The 21,062-nt window shown below is 35.4% G+C and overlaps 2 protein-coding genes and 1 long non-coding RNA gene across 10 annotated transcripts in view; 1 reads left to right on the plus strand and 2 right to left on the minus strand.

Moving 5' to 3' along the window:
• csw (protein tyrosine phosphatase non-receptor type corkscrew) overlaps nucleotides 1-4,184 on the minus strand; it is a 320,146-nt gene extending 315,962 nt beyond the window's left edge. For 2 of the 3 annotated variants that reach the window (XM_069836031.1, XM_069836029.1), the window contains exon 1: nucleotides 4,039-4,178. Coding sequence is in view for 1 of the 3 variants with exons in the window: in XM_069836033.1 (XP_069692134.1) it covers nucleotides 4,039-4,052 (14 nt within the window). In the remaining 2 variants the exon portion in view is untranslated. Of the gene's footprint in view, nucleotides 1-4,038 lie in introns of all 3 variants that reach the window. The other variant, XM_069836033.1, reaches the window with a different exon arrangement.
• Nucleotides 4,185-5,379: 1,195 nt separating this feature from the next.
• LOC138706563 (uncharacterized) lies at nucleotides 5,380-11,510 on the minus strand. Its single transcript, XR_011334025.1, has 2 exons — nucleotides 11,352-11,510; nucleotides 5,380-6,244 (listed from the first exon to the last, which is right to left on the minus strand). It is a non-coding gene; the product is annotated as an uncharacterized lncRNA (long non-coding RNA).
• An 868-nt stretch (nucleotides 11,511-12,378) lies between these two features.
• Opa1 (Opa1 mitochondrial dynamin like GTPase) overlaps nucleotides 12,379-21,062 on the plus strand; it is a 75,481-nt gene continuing 66,797 nt past the window's right edge. For 5 of the 6 annotated variants that reach the window (XM_069836037.1, XM_069836039.1, XM_069836041.1 and 2 more), the window contains exons 1-4: nucleotides 12,379-12,569; nucleotides 13,162-13,471; nucleotides 16,252-16,387; nucleotides 19,298-19,420. In XM_069836037.1, the coding sequence (XP_069692138.1) occupies nucleotides 12,541-12,569; nucleotides 13,162-13,471; nucleotides 16,252-16,387; nucleotides 19,298-19,420 (598 nt within the window). In that variant the 5' untranslated portion in view covers nucleotides 12,379-12,540. The remainder of the gene's footprint in view (nucleotides 12,570-13,161; nucleotides 13,472-16,251; nucleotides 16,388-19,297; nucleotides 19,421-21,062) is intronic. The other variant, XM_069836043.1, reaches the window with a different exon arrangement.

Consider the following 21,062-nt stretch of genomic DNA (forward strand, 5'->3'; position numbering starts at 1 on the left):
GATGCCGGACCTCTACCTAAGGCAACACATGACATACTAACAACGGACGAATACCCATGCCCTAGATCAGCGTTTCTCAAACTTTTTTTGAAGTGGAGACCACTTTTTAAAGTCAGAACAGTTCCGCGGATCACCTTACTCTTGTTCCCTTCGAAAGCAAATTTGTCATTTTCGTAGCATATTTTAATACCAATATTTATATTTTAAAATTGAATTAAGGTTCGGCACTTTGGTTCTCTGTTACGAATTCGGGTGGTCCCTGGCTGGATTACAGGCGCGGCGCCAGATGTGCAGGGAAAAGATGTCGAGAAACACCGCGTATATAGTGCTTTAAATCCCTCTTTTGTTGCTGAGAGTAGAGTGGGAAGTCGATAGACGGGTAGGGTAATAAATTTCATAAAATGCAGTACTGGGAGAAAAAGTGAAATTCGATTGCCATGTGTCATTTCCAAACTCTGAGATTTTAAGCTATAGTGTGATACGCAATTCGTTTGAAAATTTATTTTTTCTTCTGTCTTTTTTGAAGGACCACAAGGACAGACCTCGAGGACCATAGGTGGTCCGCGTACAATAGTTTGATAAATGCTGCTCTAAACGGATTTCGAACAGACGACCATTACATCCAAGTAACATTAAATCTACACCTTATTCGTTAGGAATATCATTACACTAGTTGAAAATTATTAGGAATAAGTTACTGCACAAATGCATTAACAAGTAGCCACGATATGTTAATTTCCAGCAAAAAAAAACTCAAGGACCGAAAGACTTTGCTTGTTGTGTGTACGAAAGAATTATCCCTTGTTCATAGTTCATACATACTGACCATGTTGCCAGAGTTCCTTATTCTCTGTTGGTTCTCACCAAGCAGAGAAACCACGAATCAAATTATGCAAATCAGGAGAATGATTCAGGTTACACAGTAATGATACAAGCGAAGAAGCCATATCAGTATACTGTATTTACATCTATAAACTATACTCGCAGTCATTCAAAGACAGTAATACTGCACTCACAAAACAAACATAAAGAAATGCTGTATCAGCATCAGGTATCATGAACGCTAAATAATAATCCAACGCTGTTGACTGATTGAATTCATTGACTGATCTGTTTCTTACATCTCTTTTTCTTCCTCTTCGTTTCTTCATTTCTTGTTTTTCTTTACTTGTTTTGTGTCTATTTGGCCATTTATTCACTTATTTACTTTTTTATTTGTTTATTTACTTAGATGGTATTGAACAGCAATCTCGTACCAGTATGTAAAAATATTCAAATTTACAGGAGAGCGAAAAAAAACATATGTTTAATATGTTGATAACAAACAAATATCTGACATAAGAGGATATTTAAATCTCTTCTTCTACAGTTATCCATGCTTTTACATAAGATGTGTTTGCACAAGATTCGGAAAGATTTTTTACATGGATAAAGTGAAGTCTCATTTTGTTATTTTTTATATAGGCCTACGAGGTTCAACACCATCGATTTATTTATGTATACATTAATTCAGTCGGCCTGGGTAATGCAGTCGGTATAGCGCTGGCCTTCTGTGCTCGAGGTTGCGGTTTCGATCCCGGCCCAGGTCGATGGCATTTAAGTGTACTTAAATGCGACAGGCTCACGTCAGTAGATTTAGGCCTACTGGAATATACAAGAACTCCTGGGGACAAAATTCCGACACACCGGCGACGCTGATATAACCTCGGCAGTTGCGAGCATCGTTAAATAAACCAGAATTTTTTTTTAAATTAATTCATATATTTACTGATACAAGATAGTCACTGTATCATTCCCCCGCTCTTTCTCTCTCTCTAAATGCGGAAATTATTTATATACGAATGTAAGTCTATTTCAGAATAATATTGCTATAGCTTCAAGAATTAAATATACAAGACAAATGTCAGTTACCGGTAAGTAAGGTACTGTTTCACCCTGCAGTGGCTGAGGGTCACGCAGGCGGCGGCCAGGGTTCGAGTCCCGGTCAGGTCTGGGATTTTTCATTGAAAGATCCATAGTGACACTTTTAGCAGACAAAGTAGCAGTTAGGGTTCTTCTCGGAGTTCTCCAGTTTTTCCCCATATTAGACATCTATATCATTCCGTCACCATTTCGTCATCATTATATAGCATGAAACCCTGGTTCGAACGGCTATCAAGTATCTGGGCCTATTACCTGTATACTAGAGTCGTTTCCTAATTATATCGATAGTAACATAATGATGGCATAATATGTGCATTCCCGGATTCTCGCAAATTACTTCCATGAAATTTTATTAGGCCTACCTGATTACCTGATATTCTAGCGATACAGTATTTATTTTATTTTATCTGTTTTTGTTTCATCATATTTCCCGGTAATGGTATGTCTATCATGTGATCACTTGAGCTACTTATAATTATAAGTACAAAGCACACAATGAACAATAATTATAAGTTATAATTAATTTTCCTTGCTGTTTGTACCTAATAGATATTGTGTTCATTGTAGCATGATTTGTACTTTATTTTTATTTTTATTTATTATTATTATTATTATTATTATTATTATTATTATTATCTCATATTTTTTATACTTCATATGTCTAATTTATTTTGGCTTACTGTTCCCATTTTATTTTGCCTTTCCCTTTCTTTCTATATGTTATATAGGCTATTATGTCTCATTTCTACAGATTTATTGTTTACATTGTATTCTTTATTTATTTCATCCACTCAACAGTATAATCACAGAGTAGTGAATAGTGATAATAACAGTAGTAATATATATAATAATGGTAATTTAAATTTAAACAAATATAATCAAATAACTTACTACACAATAAATAATCATCAAATATAACATGAAAACTCGATGAACAAAAACAAAATCATTTACAGTATCAAAAAAACTTATAAATATAAGTAAAATAATAGAGCAAGTAATGAAATGCAAATCATCTACTTCAGTTTCTTTGTGTGTGTATGTGTGTGTGTGCTGTATTTTGTAAATTGTAATGTTTTTGTATCGCAGTTTTACTCCTGGTTAAGTGTTTGAGAATGTCGTATGGCGTCAGGTTAAATAAACCATTATTATTATTATTATTATTACAAAACTTCAATATTTACGGATTATTTATATTTCGTTTCAACGGCTATAGTTAAATGTAATGAATAAATTATTAAATGATAGGCCTAAATATGATGTATGAAAATAATAAAAACTAAGTTCCAAATCCACATTTTCTATCCAATAAACTGCTCTTAAAAAGAATTTGATTTTCTTTCTGAAAATTAAATTTAACAGAATAAAATTAATTCGCTCAATTCCCATTAGACAAGCATATGAAGATGAGTTCTTCTGCACATTTTTATGTTGTATAATTTCATAAATATAATAACCCTTCTATACTAATAATAAGTTCTGAGGCCAATAATTACTTATCGCGCCAAAAAACTACAACGGCTTTGATTTGAACCGTCTACATAGATCTATTATATTCAGAGAAGGAAGCATTTATGAAAACCTTGTTAATAAATTGTGTACAGTCCATTAATAATTTACAAAGAAAAAAACTGTTAATAAAATGTGTGCATGCTTACGAATAGGCTTATTAGGTACAGTGTGGCATCATACCTATTGAATATTAGAATCCTCGGGGTAAACTATACGTATAATAAAATACCTTCAATCTCTTTACGCTCAATTACAATGTTAGTTGCTAATTAAGTAATGTATCTAATAAATTAAATAAGTAAACGCATTTTATTTTGTACATCATCCAGGAACACCCAAATATGAATTCAAATAATTTGCTACTAGGAAAAAGAAATGTAACATAGAAGCACCCACATCAACCAACAGAATTCAAAGAAATGTTGCCGTGCCACCGGCAATTTAAGAGCAAGAAGAAATCCAAAGACAAAAAAGAGCCCACCAACTGTGATTTCATAGATGTGTCAAAGTAAGAACCATCTGACATCTGCTCTAAAAATACACACAACACACTTGTCTAATCTAATGGTAAAAACACGTACATGATGTAACAATTCAACATACCTTCTGGACCCCATTGTTGTCAATAATCCCGTGAAACTGCCACAATTTTCAAAGACTCAGCAAAACTACATTCAAACGGCTCAACCCCGACAAACTATTTCGTTAGTTCAGACACCATATTGTATACTACTGCACACAATAGAATCACGTAAATACAAGTAGACTTAAATAAAAAGCCCAATTTATAATATATAAAACATATATAAACATGCATACTATACGCTATGTGTAAGGGTAAGAGGAAATTTATATTTTTAGTAATGAAATTTTAGAATAAATTGGAAAGAAATTGACTAAATTGTGATTATATTCCACAATGCTGCTATCTACACAGACGTAGCAAGAACTACCAGAATGCTGAAATTGATGCTCGAAGGCTCTGTCACAAACAGTTTGTCCCAAGTCAAAGGCTTATTCACAATGACTTATTTAATGACTTACACAACTGACAGGACTTTTATGTGCTTGATTACAATTAATGTTAGTAACGAATTTGTAATACCGCTTTCAACAACAAAGGTTATTCAGCGTCGAAATTTAACGTGGACGAGAAATGGCCGACCAATTTTGCCTTGTGCCTACTCTAACAGGAATAAGGTTAATTTACTTGCCATAAACCTACGACACTGGCCTCTCAACTTTATTTCTCTTCCGAAGAATTTTATTGCCCTTAAATTCCATCGCTCTCGGGTCAAAGAGCCGATCGGCATAGACATCGATGTTAATGTTTTGGCATACCGATACATGAAGTTAACACAATTTATTTTAATATTTTGACAATGTCAGAAATTTGAATACAAGTCTATTGACAACTAATAAAGGAATGCTGAATACTGATATCCAGTATCTGTGAGCAATACCTAAATACGAAACTTTTGTGTGTTTTAAAACAGTACCGAGTGGCTGGCTGCTTTACCATGCAAACTTTTCGTGTAAATATTTATCCGACAAAAATAAATAAAATCTTATACATAATTACATAAATAGCAACAAATGATGCACAGTCCTATATAGTGGTGTATTTATAAACAGAAAAGTGCCCTGGCTCTGTGATTTCGGTAGTAACGGCAGTGGTTGTTTTTTTTGTTGGCATCTTCACCACACCACCATGATTTCAGCAGCAATACTTATGGAATATCAGACGAAAATATATGGGTTCAAATGTAGATAAAGAGGTTGTTAGGTCTGCAGAATACACCTAAGTCATTGTTTAAATATGAATAAAATATGACTTTTCATAAATGCAAAATTTTGACGGTTAATGTAAAAATCAGAAATGTGTCCTGGGCCCACCAGGCTCGAAAAAAAAAACTGAACCCGGAACTAATTACCACAAAAGGCTTATTGAGTTTTCCTGTATTAGGACATATCAAAGGTCAAAATTTGTCAAATATACATTCATATCTTATTGCAAAAAAATATTTGTAGAAGATTGATAACATAAGTACTAAAATAACATTTTAATAGCATATCTCCAACAGTTTTCATGTATAAAAAAATTAAAAGAATTAGTTTCGGTAAATCTGTCATTCAAATATAAAGACTATTATATGTAATGTTAAATATCCCCTTCATCCTTATCGGCATTTTCTTCAGAATTTGTGCAAAATTTCCCGCAACTGCTTCTGCATAGTATTGTACCTATATGACAGTCTATATCGGCACATATATTTCATATTATAACACTGTTCATCAACTGTAATTTTGCAGGCATAATATATCATATTAGACACTGGTGTAGTTGAGGTGGTAGCGTGTTTGCCTGCTGATCCGCTGTTGCACTTGGGCGTGGATTTGATTTCCACTTTGACTGATTACCTGATTGGGTTTTTCCTAGGTTTTCCCCAACCATAAGAATGAATGTCAGGCAACCTATGGCGAATCCTCGGCCTCATCTCTACCCCGAACTCTTCTCCCGTTCACCATTCCTTCCAGTGCATCCTTCAGTAGGCAGTTTCTTCTTAGCCAGTGACCCAACCAATTCCTTTTCCTCTTCCTGATCAGTTTCAGCATAATTTTTTCTTCACCTACCCTTTCCAACATAGCTTCATTTCTTATTCTGTCTGTCCACTTCACACGTTCCATTCTTCTCCATATCCACATTTCAAATGCTCCTATTCGCTTCTCTTCACTTCGTCGTAATGTCCATGTTTCCGTCCCATACAATGCCACACTCCATACAAAGCTCTTCACAATATTTTCCTTCCTGCAATTGAAAAAAAAAAACAATTGGGTGAAAACCTCTTCTTGGTGACAAAAAAATAGTTTCTTCTTCAAAGAAAAAGAGAAGTTGTTAGAGTTATCTTCTGATTCCAGCTTAAAATCCTGTTCCCTACAACGACCCTACTACAGCCTTGGTCACATGCATGATCAGGTATTCTGATGTTTTCCGAATTGTAATACAACACTTAAATGTCACTTGTAGAACATTCTTGTCCCAGTGTGCATTTTATGCTTTGATCTTCTTGAAAAACCAATATAGGATTAAATTTAATGCTGAGCTAATCTTGCGACTTAGAGAATCTATAATTGAACTTAACTTCTCTAAACTGACGCTGAAAGGTAGTAGCAATCATGCCGTTAATAACCTTATGGTACTAAAAAAAATGAATTTAATTTTTCTCAGAAAAACGTAATATGACGTAAAATATCATTAGCGGCAAACTTCTGCATAGGCAAACTAGGCAGCTGCCTAGGGAAAATAATAATAATAATAATAATAATAATAATAATAATAATGCGTTAAATAAATAAAAAAGTAAAGTTTGTTTTTTTACTATATTGCCTAGGAGCACTGGGTCTCTATGTCCGGGCCTGGTTGTTTTTATATAACTTACTTTCAGATCATATTCAAAAGTAAAAACTAGAATTTAATATAGCAGGATGTATATTTCACTACATTATGCCAATATTTAACGAGTAGAAAATGTTTATGGACATAATTATACAAAACAAGTGATCGAAAAATCGAAAGAGAATTGGGAGGAAAAATTTAAAAGGTACGCAAAACGCGTCCTTGCAATGAGTTGGGGGCTGTACAAAACTAAATATGTGAGCTCCAAGCCTGTTGGCCACTAGTCTCACTCCAGGTTACGCTGCTCCACTGAAGGAACTCTAGAAAATTTTGAAGGGGAAGCCGAAATTGGACGTAACCTCTTAGGTACCACATACGCGAGGGGGACTGAGATTTGATCAAGTGATCACGGAACGGGAAGAGGAAGAGCTGGCTGGTGTTTGCCGTTAGGATGGCGAGACGTTGTCATCCGTTGTTCGATGACAAAGCATGTGAAGGCCATTGGAAGAAGCGCCGTGAAATCTAAATCTGCAATTTGAGAGGTCCCTGTCCTTTCAAATTGCGACTAATTAAGTGACCTCGTATATTAAAAGACAATTTATAGGTTCTGAACTAGGGCATAATAAAGGGGAATATTTATGGGGAAGGGCATATAGGTCCGTGGCCCATTTCTTATAGGGCTCATCCCGACATTTGTCTTACGCCTGAGGAAAACCACGGAATACCTTGGGCAGGATGAGTTCTCTCATATAAGAGACTAGCCAATTTGGCTATTATGTAGGAAGTGATTGTTGTCATGAGCCTTGTTGATTCGTCTCAATTTCGAGACCAGCCATTTGGCTATATGATGGCTCAATTACGAAGGGGGGGAGAGATGTAATTGTTAATTAATTTAGAGTTAATTAGGGAGATTCATGGGGATATGAGTGCAGGTCCGTGGCCCATTTCTTTTAGGGCTCATCCCGACATTTGTCTTAGCGCCTTAGGAAAACCACGGAAAAACCTTAGGCAGGATGAGACAAAACAAGTTAGGAGATCTGTCAAAATTAAGTATGAACTTCAAGAGGTCCATGACCCTAAAAAGGTTAGGAACCACTGATCTAGATGTTATCAGTAAACAAGGTAAAGTAGAAGACAGGCCCTTCTGGTTGCTCAGGGCTAAAATGTGAGTTTATCATTCTACAAACCCAGGTTCAACTTCTGGCATCGACTGGAATAATAATTTATATGTGGTGAACTAGACTGCAGAATGAGGTTTTCTTGTGGTTCTCCCATTTCCCTCAACAATACTAATAATATCATTCAACCAATACTGTACATTTCACTCTACTCTTTCAATTCATATCATTTAGCTTCATAAAAATATGGTTTCAGTAGAGGTGGAGTGTGACAGTGTTTTGCCTTCACAGCTTCAGCAAAATCGCTGTGATAGATAATAGTGACTTTGTCAGAGTGTGAATTTTGTATTCGGATGATTCTTGGCGATTGAAAATATTGTAACACCCTGCCATTCACAGAATTATTCATTAAAGATGATGGCAAGCAATACATGACACTTTTCAATGGTAATACTATCATCAGTCGTATGTAGAATTTTCTTGTTGCTGCAAGTCCCAGCTTGCCTGGATTCTTAAAGTCTTCAATTCATGGTTATTTTACAAAATTAAGGAATATAACTGTTCTTTACAATGGCAGTGTTTACTGGAACAAAACTGGAATTAATCCGAACATTACAATCAAAAGGTATAGTACAGCTCATAATATACTGAACACAAGCTTTGAGACCCAAACAATTACTGGGGGACTAGTGATGTGTTCAGTCTTCTTTTTCACATATTCCATAACATTCGATTATTTGAGATTTTATAAAAATTACCCTAACAGTAATGAGTGTTAAGTTGTTAAATTCTTCTAAATGAATCGTCTTTAGCAATATTACTTACTTACAAATGGCTTTGAAGGAACCTGTAGGTTCATTGCCGCCCTCACATAAGCCCGCCATCGGTCCCTATCCTGTGCGAGATTAATCCAGTCTCTATCATCATATCACACCTCCCTCAAATCCATTTTAATATTATCCTCCCATCTACGTCTCAGACTCCCCAAAGGTCTTTTTCCCTCCGGTCTCCCAACTAACACTCTATATGCATTTCTGGATTTGACCATGCGTGCTACATGCCCTGCCCATCTCAAACGTCTGGAGTTAATGTTCCTAATATGTCAGGTGAAGAATACAATGCATGCAGTTCTGCGTTGTGTAACTTTCACTATTCTCCTGTAACTTCATCCCTCTTAAATCTTTTGCTACTAATGTTACCCCTCCTGTTCTATAAAGATTAGTTACATTCCACGTACCAAATCTCATAACCTTATTCCTTTGCTGTGGTCATGCCAGAGAATGTCCCATTCTGAGGCTTATTGTATGGATTCGTAACAAGCTGTTGTTTATGGTGATGGGTTGTTAGCCCTTCGCCCAACCCCCAAGCTGGAGGACTACCCCCTATCAGCTGTCCACGACGCCTCATCTATCTGTAACCTGAGGATGCGCAATACCGTGGTGATGGGGACCCACAATACACAGCGTCTTTAGCAATATGGATTACAAAATTAGCAGTATATTTAATCAAAATATTTCAATGTTTCTCATCTTACTGATTCAGCTCAACTGTTGCAATATGGAACGCAGTGTAAGCAACAAGAGAGATTATTTTGTAACCAACATTCTGTAAATTTAAACTGTTTGAAAATACAAACAACGCCTTCAATTAGGCAACTTTTCAAACATTTCATATATAACTTTTTTAATATCATGATCGTTTTGAAAACTGCCCTAGACAACATCAGAATTTACTGACTTTTCACCATCCCTGATTTAGAGTCAATAATACCTCTTCACCACACATTTCGTTGATAGTGTCTGAAATCAATCTCTCCATGAGAATCATGAGAATTTCCAGGCACAATACCAATGTGGGGAAGACTGAATAAGAAGCACAAAAAAGAAAAGAAATTGTGTATAGTAACCCAAAAGCCAGAGCACCCTGTGTTGATGAGAGCAGAATCAAACTCGACCTCATTTTAACAATGAGAAAGAGTTCTTACAGTCAAAGTTAATGTACACTGTGAGAATGGGTCATTGCTCTACGATGATTATAAAGAAAAGGTCAACAATTGTCAATCATTGGCTGATAATCATACTGTTGATACAGCTGGAATAGCCAAGGTACTATTGATTGTGGTTGGTTCTAGACCAGCCATTCCTCAAGAAACCAGGATATTCACAGTCTTCTAAAGATATAACTCTCCATGTTGGTATTAACGTTCAACCTGGACATTGTCTATACCCATTTGGATTACACAAAAACCATTCTAACCGATGCTCAACCAGATTCCCTGAGAAGCATCTAGGAAGAATCCTTTATATGGGCGCAAGTCGATTTGTAGGTCCTCCAGTATTGGAGAGACGTTGCATCCTAGGTGAAGATACAAGTGGTGTGGGGTTTGGTTTCTGCTGTGTTGTGACTGAGCTCTTAGTTGAGAGCAACAGATATCAGATTCACAGGTGTTACCTTAAGGACCACAATCCATCTGGTTGTCGTCCTAGCATCCAGGAGCATATGATCCTGTTGTCAAAAACATCTCGAATAGACAAATGCCTTGTAATCACGTCATTTAATTAGTAATCAGCATTAATGTATTAAAAAAAATTCCACTCCTCAGTATCTGGGAATGTACGTATATTTATTTATATATGTTCATTTCAAGAGATTACAGCATTCCTGGTTTTAGTGGGGCCCTAGACAAAGCACAGGAGTGTTTTAGGAAGATGTGATGACTAATCACAGTCCATTCAATAAGTACTGTAATAAAAGTACAAGACTACAAAATCGTTCATCATCATCATCATCATCATCATCCATTGTACAAACTGACGTTACCAGCCACTACAATGTCACTTTGCACAAAACAAGGTGTAAATTTTATTAGGCATCGCAGATACTGAAAATATAAAATGGAGATTCAAAGTTCGCAAATTCGAGAACAATGAATTTAATTAAAAGTGATACCGGTAATTGAACATATTTGTGTTGCGGACATATGTCAGTTTTACTGTAAAATTATTTAATCCGTGAAATGTGAAACAGCTCCGATTTATTTAATGCCTTTTATTATTATTATTATTATTATTGCTTTTGCATTTTCATTTCTTTGTCTTAGCACAGACTTTTGCATGTACATTACTGTAACGGTATATCTTATGAATTAAATTTATTTAATTTATTATGAATTCGTGGGTATTTTACAATAAAATGTCGAGCAGTCCCGTAATCGTAATATTACGATATTAGCCTGCACATTAATGAAAGGTTACGCACAAGAGGGCTTGGTTACACATTCGACCCCTAAAAAAAATTAACATGTTTTTTTTTTCTTTCTGTAATGAAGATGTTCACGTGGTAATAGCAAGGAAGGAAAAAACTTGAATCAAATAAAGATTTGTTTTGAACAGCTTATTTACCTGGCAATGGGACAACAGTCACCAACATTTTTCATTAAATTTCCCTTGCAGTTATGCATCTGACCTGATCAAACTGAAAACTGATCGCTAAAAATGAGAGTATACGGGAGTATACAATCCCGGCGTCTTTCGAATGTTTGATTAGCAAATTTATCAAAAGAGTGAGCAGCGATTAGATCTGATGACTGGAGGATCCAATGAGACTGTAGTCAAACTTGAAACCATGGATAAATATATAATAGGATGCGAAACTTAATGAGTTTCCCGTAACACATACTAGAGGCGCTGTTGTAGAAATTGATCTTGCTGCCACCTATTTTTGGGAGAGGCGTAATTACAAATAGCAGCGCACCAAGTAGCGAAAAGAGTAATTACTCCATGCATTTAGCAGCGCACCTGGTGACGAAAATGTTAAACTGTGCAGAAAGTATTCCCTCCCACCCTCATCGATATTCAAAACTAAACCAATTTAAAATAAAACATTTACAGTTTTATTCCTCACAGCATATTCTACTGAAAATTCTTACCGGAGCCAAGAGGAAGATAAAAGAGACGATGTGTTTTACACTACCCGATTAAAATATAACCAGACAGAGATAAAAAAAATAAAGCAAAAGGTTAGATAATTGGGATTGTATTCTTTGGGTATTTATTGCACAGCACAATGGAAAAGTCTGCAAGAACTACGTAGATAGTTCAATTTATTATATTACTATTACTTTACAATACATTCAACACTATTTTTACAACGTCCATAAACATCACTGTTTAACATACACTGCTTATACACACACGTATCACTTTATGTTCACTTATTAGTAAGCTTCAGTCCGCCATCTTCTCTCCTCGACCCTCCCATACAATATCTCGAACGGATAAATAGAGAACTCTCAGTAATGTACCCAACACGTAGTTCTAATGTTCACCACCTACGACGTCGGGCGCTGATCACCTTACTTCAGAGCACCAAATCTAGATGGTGCTGACCGCAGTTTCGCATCCTATTATATATTTATCCATGCTTGAAACTGTGAAGAAATGGTTGTCATTGGTTGGAAGTCGGAGGTATAGATTATGGCTGCCTTTGGTAGCAGCCGACGAATTCTGTCTTCGATATTGTGTGTACATTTAACCTAAATGAAGAGAGTTCTTTACCATTTGTTTCGGTTTTGATACAAAATTGTAAATAATGGAGCAAATTGTGCGTGGGAAATTTGGGTAAGTATATGTTTTAAATTATATTATTTTTATACTTATTTTATTGCACCTGTAATTACCATTAAAATTTGAAGTGTATTTCGATAACTTATACAGTACTTATTTAATGTATGGTATATGCAGTACACATCTTTCTTTCTTGTATACCAGTATATCGCATTCTCTTCCATAATTGTGTTTATACAGGATGTGGATTAACAGTTAAATAATTAACCTATTTTAGCATTCAACAGAGAAGTAAGATTAAGTAACTACCCAAACCAATTAATGATCAAATGTTTCAATTATATGTATGTGATCCTTCCTTAGGTTAAGCACAAATGTAAATATGTCCCTCAAATTATGCACCGTAGGCATATTTTCATAATTCTTTATTATTTAATTACGTATTTAAACAATCGTCTGAAGAAGGAAGGAGGAACTGTCGTTCTTGTATTTAAAAACTGTACAATGTCGAATCATTTTTAAACGTGTAGATATAGCCTAGAGTCAGCTATTTAAGCTTATGTTTAAGTATGTTATTTTTGTAATAGGCTATCGTACGTATTTAAATATATTTCTTTAACAACATTGTTTCATTTCTTCCTTTTAGATGTGGAATCCTTTTCGTGATGAAGAGTTGTCAGCAGCTTTCAACACCAATGCCTTTCAGCGTTAAACGATATGGTCTTTTAATACCACTGAAACATGGTGTCATATTTTCACATCGTGAAATAAGTCATTCAGTGCTGCGAAGTATACTGAAGCCTCGCCCCATCTTAGTCAGTGTAAATCCTGCTGTTCAACATATTATTCCATCCCGGGGTTATGCCATGGTTGTTGCACGGATTTTGAGAGGAGCCCTTAAAATTAGATACTTACTTTTGGGAGGTGCTGTTGGAGGAGGAATGACGTTGCAAAAGGTATTTGTTACCTAAAAATCCGTTAAAATATATATGTTGTAGCTACTAGGCCTATACTTATATTCTAGATTACTTATAAGTAGGACGCGAATTAAGATTTCTGATGGGGGGGAGGGGATAGAATCCTAGGTAGAGAATACCATACATAAAATTATTATCATCTTCATTCGATACGGTTCAATGCTTGGTCGCACTGAGTTGCTTGTCTTGCATCTTGATCATAATAATAATTATATCCATGAACAGGCTTAAGATAAGATGTGTAATTCCTAAGTTATTGATTGTTGTGAGCTTGCCAGTGATGATAATACCGGATCAATATTATTTCTTTGCTTACTTTGTACTTTATAAAGTACATATACTCGTATTAAAACAATCATATTTTGTGAGGGAGGGATAGAAGTTATCCCTGGCAGGGATGTTAATATGAATTTATGAAGGGGGATAACTTTCCAACAGTGGGGGAGGGAAATTCTCCCCATCCCCCCCGTTAATTCGCACCCTGCTTATAGGTGGTAAGTTATGTAAATTAGACTAATTGATATTACTGGTATGACTTTCGTTCTGTGACATTAATTGTACGAGTAGCATTGAAGTAATTTGAATAATTTAAAGGGAAAAATTGTTCTGGGGCCGGGTATCGATCCCAGGACCCTTCGCTTAGCGCATGAATGCTCTACCGACTGAGTTACCCCAGGAACTATACCGGTACACGACACTGTCACAATTCTTCCCTTTATATCCACACAACTCAAATGGGCTGACAAGATGCCAGCACCCACAATTCTGTGTGACTTAAATTGTGGCCACAATTATTTTTTTATTTTTTACTGTATAATTTTTTTATTTTTTATTTTTATGTTCAACGTTGTGTATGTTTACATCTCTAAATGCAACATAAATGTATATTAATAATGCGTTTTTTGTTTTATTTTGTACATCATCTCGTGATCCCCCTCAGCTCTTTAGAAAATCCCCTAGGCCAGTGGTCAGTTGTCAGCACTTACTGAAATGTGCAACAGGTAAGTGGAGCCATCCCGTGTGCCCCGTCATGCAGCAGGAAGAGGTAGAGAGCATACCCGCTAACAGCTATGAGTGCACCATGGTGCACTGTCTTCTCCGCGGGTAAGAGACGCTAGCCCCAGGGTGCTCAGTGCTGACGACCGCTGCCCTAGGGGTTCGCGGCCCCCACTTTGGGAACCATTGGTCTGGACAATAGAACTGGGACCCTCTTACTTACCTACCTAGTACATATTTATCTGCTTACTTCTGCCTATTTGCCTACATACTTATTGAAACCTTGTCATCAGAGTAAGTTTACAATACAACAACTGCAAGATGCTAAAACAGGCAACTAGGCTGTACAATTTAATGTGTTCAGATTCAATCCTCCATCAAAATATCTGGCGTAAATGTAGATCTTACAGAAGAGCTTAGATGAAGAGGGACTCTAAATTGGTAGGAACTGTTGTTTAAATCTGCAATAGTCATGTAAGTCCCAGATTTCCTCTGCAGCCTTCTCATCGCTTTCCTCTCATTACTATTTACTCTTCTTGAAAGTTGACATCTCTGTTTCACCCTCATTCATATTCACAATGCTTATAAATAACAACTGATTTCTTAAAAATCTAAATATCACAATAACACCCAACTAAGAGCATAAACGTTTTGTGCAGTTCAACAATCCTGTGAATTACCTGTCACTTTTTTTTAATATGATATTCCTAAAACAAAGTATATGATTATGTCTCATGACCAGAACATAGTACGAAATGGAAAATGTAAAAATTGGAAATTTATCCTTTGAAAATGTGGAAAAATTCGAATATCTTGGAGCGACAGTAACAAATATAAATTACACTCGGGAGGAAATTAAATGCAGAATAAATATGGGAAATACCTGCTATTATTCAGTTGAGAAGCTTTTGTCATCCAGTCTCCTTCAAAAAAATCTGAAAGTTAGAATTTATAAAACAGTTATATTACTGGTAGTTCTGTATGGTTGTGTAACTTGGACTCTCAAGTTAAAAGAGGAAAAGGGGTTAAGAGTGTTCGAGAATAAGATGCTTAGGAAAATATTTGGTGCTAAGAGGGATGAAGTTACAGGAGAATGGAGAAAGTTACACAATGCAGAACTCCACGCATTGTATTCTTCACCTGACATAATTAGAAACATTAGATCCAGACATTTGAGATGGGCATGGCATGTAGCATGCATGGGTGAATCCAAAAATACATATAGTGTGTTAGTTGGAAGACATGAGGGGAAAAAAGATCTTTGGGGAGGCTGAGACGTAGATGGGAAGATAATATTAAAATGAATTGAGAGAGGTGGGATATGATGGTAGGGACTGGATTAATCCTGCTCAGGATAGGGGACCGATGGGGGCTTACATGTATTTGAGGGTGGCAGTGAACCTCTGGATTCTTCAAAAGTCTTTTTGAAGTAAGTATATGATATTCGTAAAAGATATGAATTGCTGTGAAACTCCTAAAACATACAATGAGAAGAAAGTATGTCGCCTTCATGAAACCGATTTCTTGAAGTTGGCATCTCTGCAGACAGGTTCACTTTTCTTTGCTTTTCCTAATGATGGGGTCTCAATGTAACATTGAAACATAGAATATTTACTGCGTCTGTGACTTCGTACAGAAACTACAGTCACATCAAAAATGCATAAAATTTAGCAAACATGTGATTTTGTTTATAAAAATCAGAGAAAGACTTATTGTGTTAAAGTTTATGTGAACATATCTTGATGCATGTCCTTTGTGTGCAGACTTACGAACAGTGGAAAGATTCTCTCCCAGACATGAAGTGGCTGGATGAGTATCTCCCAGATTCGGAACAGTGGAATTCTTTCAGAGGATCGCTGTTAGAAATGAAGGACAAAGTTAAAGACAACATTGAAATTGGTGAGTTTAGAATATTAACACTTGCCTTTGTTTTATTACTACATTTTAATGTGCATTAGTATAGAAACATTATTTTCAAAGTCATTACATATGAATCTTATGATTGCAATTAAGCTACTGGATAGTATGTAAAGAGTGGTATACTGGTATACTGTTCCTTTTTTTCTCAGAGTGATATTAACAAAAAATTGTATAGTTGTATTTTATACAGCAGGATTTGTTTGATAATCTGACAATGAGCCCATTCTCCAGAGCACATTCTTCAAAATATAATTTACTGAAAACTTTTCAGAAATCTTTTGTACTTGAAGCTTGTGTAGTCAGATCATTTATTATAATCTTTGTTTTGTTTCAGCTTTAAGAATTGGAAATATTATAGAATATTCTAGATATTTAAACATACAATTTTTTAAACTATATTTTCTTCAAATTCTAATACAGAACATTTGCTTACATAATGTAGTCAACCAGGTAGCATACAACTGGCACGAAGATCATGCAACATGCAGCAAACTGTCTCCTACATGCTCAGCAGTCCAGTTCAATCTCTCTGTAGGAATGGTTGTGTTGATGTTAGATTGCGTGTTATTCTTCTGATTGTGTTAGTGAAGTGTTTATATTTAGATTTAGATTTAGGAGTGGTCTTTTGCTGCTATTGCTACATGGAACGGTAACAATAGAAAATTTTTTTGCAAATCGTCTTCACCTTTTTACAATCACTCTACTTCAGGTAAGTCTCTACTATGAAAATTCTTTGCTCTAATGTAAATTTCTGTTGTGCTATGTGAGCAAGCTAATCTAAACATTTCAGTAACACAATCAGAAGAATAACACGCAATCTAACATCAACACAATCACTCCTACAAACTGAATTGGACTGCCAAATGTGCGGGAGACAGTTTGCCATGTGTTGAATGATTGAATGACCTTCGTACTGGTTGCACGCCACCCGGTCAACCTACATTATGTAAGCGAACAGTCTGTAGTGTGAAATGTTAAAAAACATTCTATAAATTTTTACATGTTTTCAAACTCTTTCTTTTCTTTTAATTTCAAGATGTGGGAACTTAAGAGTATGATATGTTGTAGAATTTTCGTTTAATTTTGACGATATTAATCTTTACGACATTGTTTACATTGAAAAGTAACATTGTTATTTTAATTTAGTAGTCTGACCCAATATTTTGGGTTTGCCCTGTGACACAGAATAGCTCACAATAAAATTTAGAATGAAAAATTATATAAACAGGTTTCAGACAAAAGTGAATAATATAGTGAATAAGACATAAGAAAAAAAAAATAGAACCAAGTGTAATTTAAATTGAATGTACACCATAAAGCTGCTGACGAAATATCGCTACAGAAAATTTTATTATGGTGGTGGCGATGGCATCTTGAAGATCTCTCGTCAGCTTATACTAAAATTATTGTTAAACATTTGATTTGCCTTTTTGAAATATGTTTAAATTATCTCTCGAACACATTACTTTTCTTATCCTCTTTTACTCAATTAAATAGTTTAAATTATAAAGAGTATTATGATAATATACATTTACAGTAGGCTTACATTTCTTTTTCTTTTGCTTCAACTTGTAAAGTTAAAAAATGTATATATTTCGGAATATGTATTATATATCTTTCACGTGTTAAATATTACAGTACCTGGTTAACTAGTTTAAGCCTGTTATGGGCCATCTTCAGAACTGGTTGGTGCTGGTCTTGTATGTATGTATTTATTAAAACTACAATTGGGTATACACCCGGTGGCAGTGATATATAATATACAATAATACCATTACAATTATACAATAATTACAGCAATAAAAAGAAAAAATTGGCACCTTTTGTTTGTTTTTCCTGTGGGGGTGTGTTTGTGTAGTGTAATGTGGAGTCAAGGAGTGAGTGATATATATATATATATATATAAGACATATTCCGAAGTGATACAGTGTTAAAAGTGTAATCAAGATGTGTAAAATATATATATAATAGTAAGTCAGAAGTCTTTTTTTATGTTCTCGTTTCATTTTAACAATTGGAAGCTTTCATGACTTAATACAATTGAATCGGTTATTTAAAAAATGTAACATGTACAGTTCTGCGCAAACTACTTCACTAGCATTTATTACATCAATCAAACTGAAAGTCACTTTCTTATTCATTTCTGTAGATGAAATACGTGCCATATTTTATGGGTTTTAACAATAATATGTTATGGGAAAGAATAAAGAGCACTCTGGTTGAAAAAAGTAACTTGAGCAAAAATGTCACATGTTACATTTTCAAAATAACCGATTCATTTGTATTAAAAACAGCAATACCATAAGTAGTAAAGTTATTTTTAAAAAATCCGAATAGGCCTATGTTATTAAGAAATTCTTGAGGAGAATTAACCAAAAAATGTATAATAAATGTGAATAATTGTGACATGTGTAAGGTAAGAAAATGGTTCAAGCGATTCCACTATTTGAAATGTTATTATTGTAGTCTGCAGGGTAGCTCAGTTGGTAGAGCAGCTGGCTACGGACTGGAAGGTCCGGGGTTCGATCCCAGGTGGCGACAGGATTTTTTCTCGTTGTCAAACTTTCAGAACGGCCCCGAGGTTCACTCAGCCTCCTATAAAATTGAGTACCGGGTCTTTCCCGGGGGTAAAAGGCGGCCAGAGCGTGGTGCCGACCACACCACCTCATTCTAGTGCCGAGGTCATGGAAAGCATGGGGCTCTACCTCCATGCCCCCCAAGTGCCTTCATGGCATGTTACGGGGATACCTTTACCTTTTACCTTTTATTATTGTAGTCTGCATTCCTTTTAAGTGTATCAACTAATATGCCTTAACTTTTGAGACTTTGGTAAATTACTAACTGTAGAAGGCTTAAAGCTTGCGTAGTAGTATAGGAGAAATCTTGCAGATCCTAGACTGAAAGCATATGGAGAAACCAAGTACAGGAATTTCCGTGACTGGTTTGACAAGCGGCTGGATGCTGCAATTGAGGCAGCAGAAAAATCTGAAGTGGAATCGAAGTTTTCGCATCGTAAGTATGTCTGCTAAAGAAGTGCTTCAAGCTGCATGCGTCTTATATTTTGTTACTTACTGTCACTAGCAAAGCAGTTGAATAAGATTTTCTTAGAATATAAAATTGAGGTTATGATGCTTCAACTAATATAAGATTAATATATTTCCCTTTTGTTATTTTGCAAGTGATGAGTGTACACATATTTCAGTTTTGCTAAGTGCTTCAGCAGGAAAGAGGTTCAAAAAAGTTCAGGATAAAATGACTGGATGGTTTTTATGGACAGTATCGTTACATGATTTTGGGTTCTTTCTGTTTTATAGTGTGTTAATCATTCTTGCATAAAACCACTGACAATTTTCTTGGGTAGAATATTTCAGCCTTAGTATTTAATGCTTATTTGTATAAGTAATTGATTAACTAGCGGACTTACTTGTGTTAATTATGTAAGTTTGTGCGGCTTACAGCTGTTTCGGTGCTTCATCACACCATCCTCAGAGCCTACTAGATCTCGGCGTCATCTCGAACTTCTCTGCCTGTTATGTGGGTGCGTTTGATTGTTGAAAGCTGTTGAAAAGTGGAGTCAAATAGTGTGTGTGTATTGAAATTGATCTGTGTGTTGAGAATTTGATCGGGGTGTGTTTTAGTGTGTTTGTATATTTCGTATTGTTCTAGTGTGTTGAGTTTTTGGTTCTTGGATTGTATGTGTAGGATTTCCATGTCCGCATTTATGTTATTGTATGTATGGTTAGCATTGGTTATGTGATCGGCATATGTAGATGTATTGTGTCCTCTGGTTATTGCTTTAATGTGTTCTTTGTAGCATGTTTGGAATGATCTGCCTGTCTGTCCAATGTAGAACTTGTCGCAACTATTACATGTGAGTTTGTATACACCTATGTGGTCGTATTTATTTGTTTGTTTTTTTGTGTGTTGAGTTGTCTTTGTAGTGTGTTTTCTGTTCTGTATGCTATGTTGTATTTATGCTTTCTGAATGAAGATGCGATCTTATGTGTGCTTTTGTTTTCATATGTTAGTGTGATGTATTTCTTGTGTTCTTGTGTTTGTGTTGTGTTTTGCGTGTTTTTGTGTTTTTAAGTTTTTGTTTTGTCTTTCTTATGATGTTGTCTACTGTAACCGTTTTCTTGTGCTATGTATTTGATTGTGTTCACTTCTTCATTGTAGTGTTGTTGGCTCATGGGTATGTTGAGTAATCTGTGTACCATTGTCCTGAATGCAGCATGTTTGTGTTATATGGGGTGGTTAGATGTGTTGTGTATGTGTGTGGTGGTGGTGGTTGGTTTTCTGTATATTTTGGAGGTGTGTTTGTTATCAATTTTTGTTAGTAGGCTCTGAGGATGGTGTGATGAGCACCGAAACAGCTGTAAGCCGCACAAACTTACATAATTAACACGAGTAAGTCCGCTAGTTAATCAATTACTTATATTCAAGTGTTAAAAGTAGTGTACGCAAGATTCAAAATGGCTTATTTGTAGTTTGAATTTGCATTCCACTATCTAGGAAATGTCAAAGCAAAAAGCTAGTTGTATTTTTTTTTATTACTTTAACAGCTATGAAGATCTCTTAAATTTTATCGGAGAATTGTCTAAATAAATATTTTTAAAACTTCATGTAGGTTATGCTCGTTGGTGAAGATATCATG

This window comes from Periplaneta americana, chromosome 9, assembly GCF_040183065.1.
Source record: "Periplaneta americana isolate PAMFEO1 chromosome 9, P.americana_PAMFEO1_priV1, whole genome shotgun sequence".
NCBI classification, from domain to species: domain Eukaryota; kingdom Metazoa; phylum Arthropoda; class Insecta; order Blattodea; family Blattidae; genus Periplaneta; species Periplaneta americana.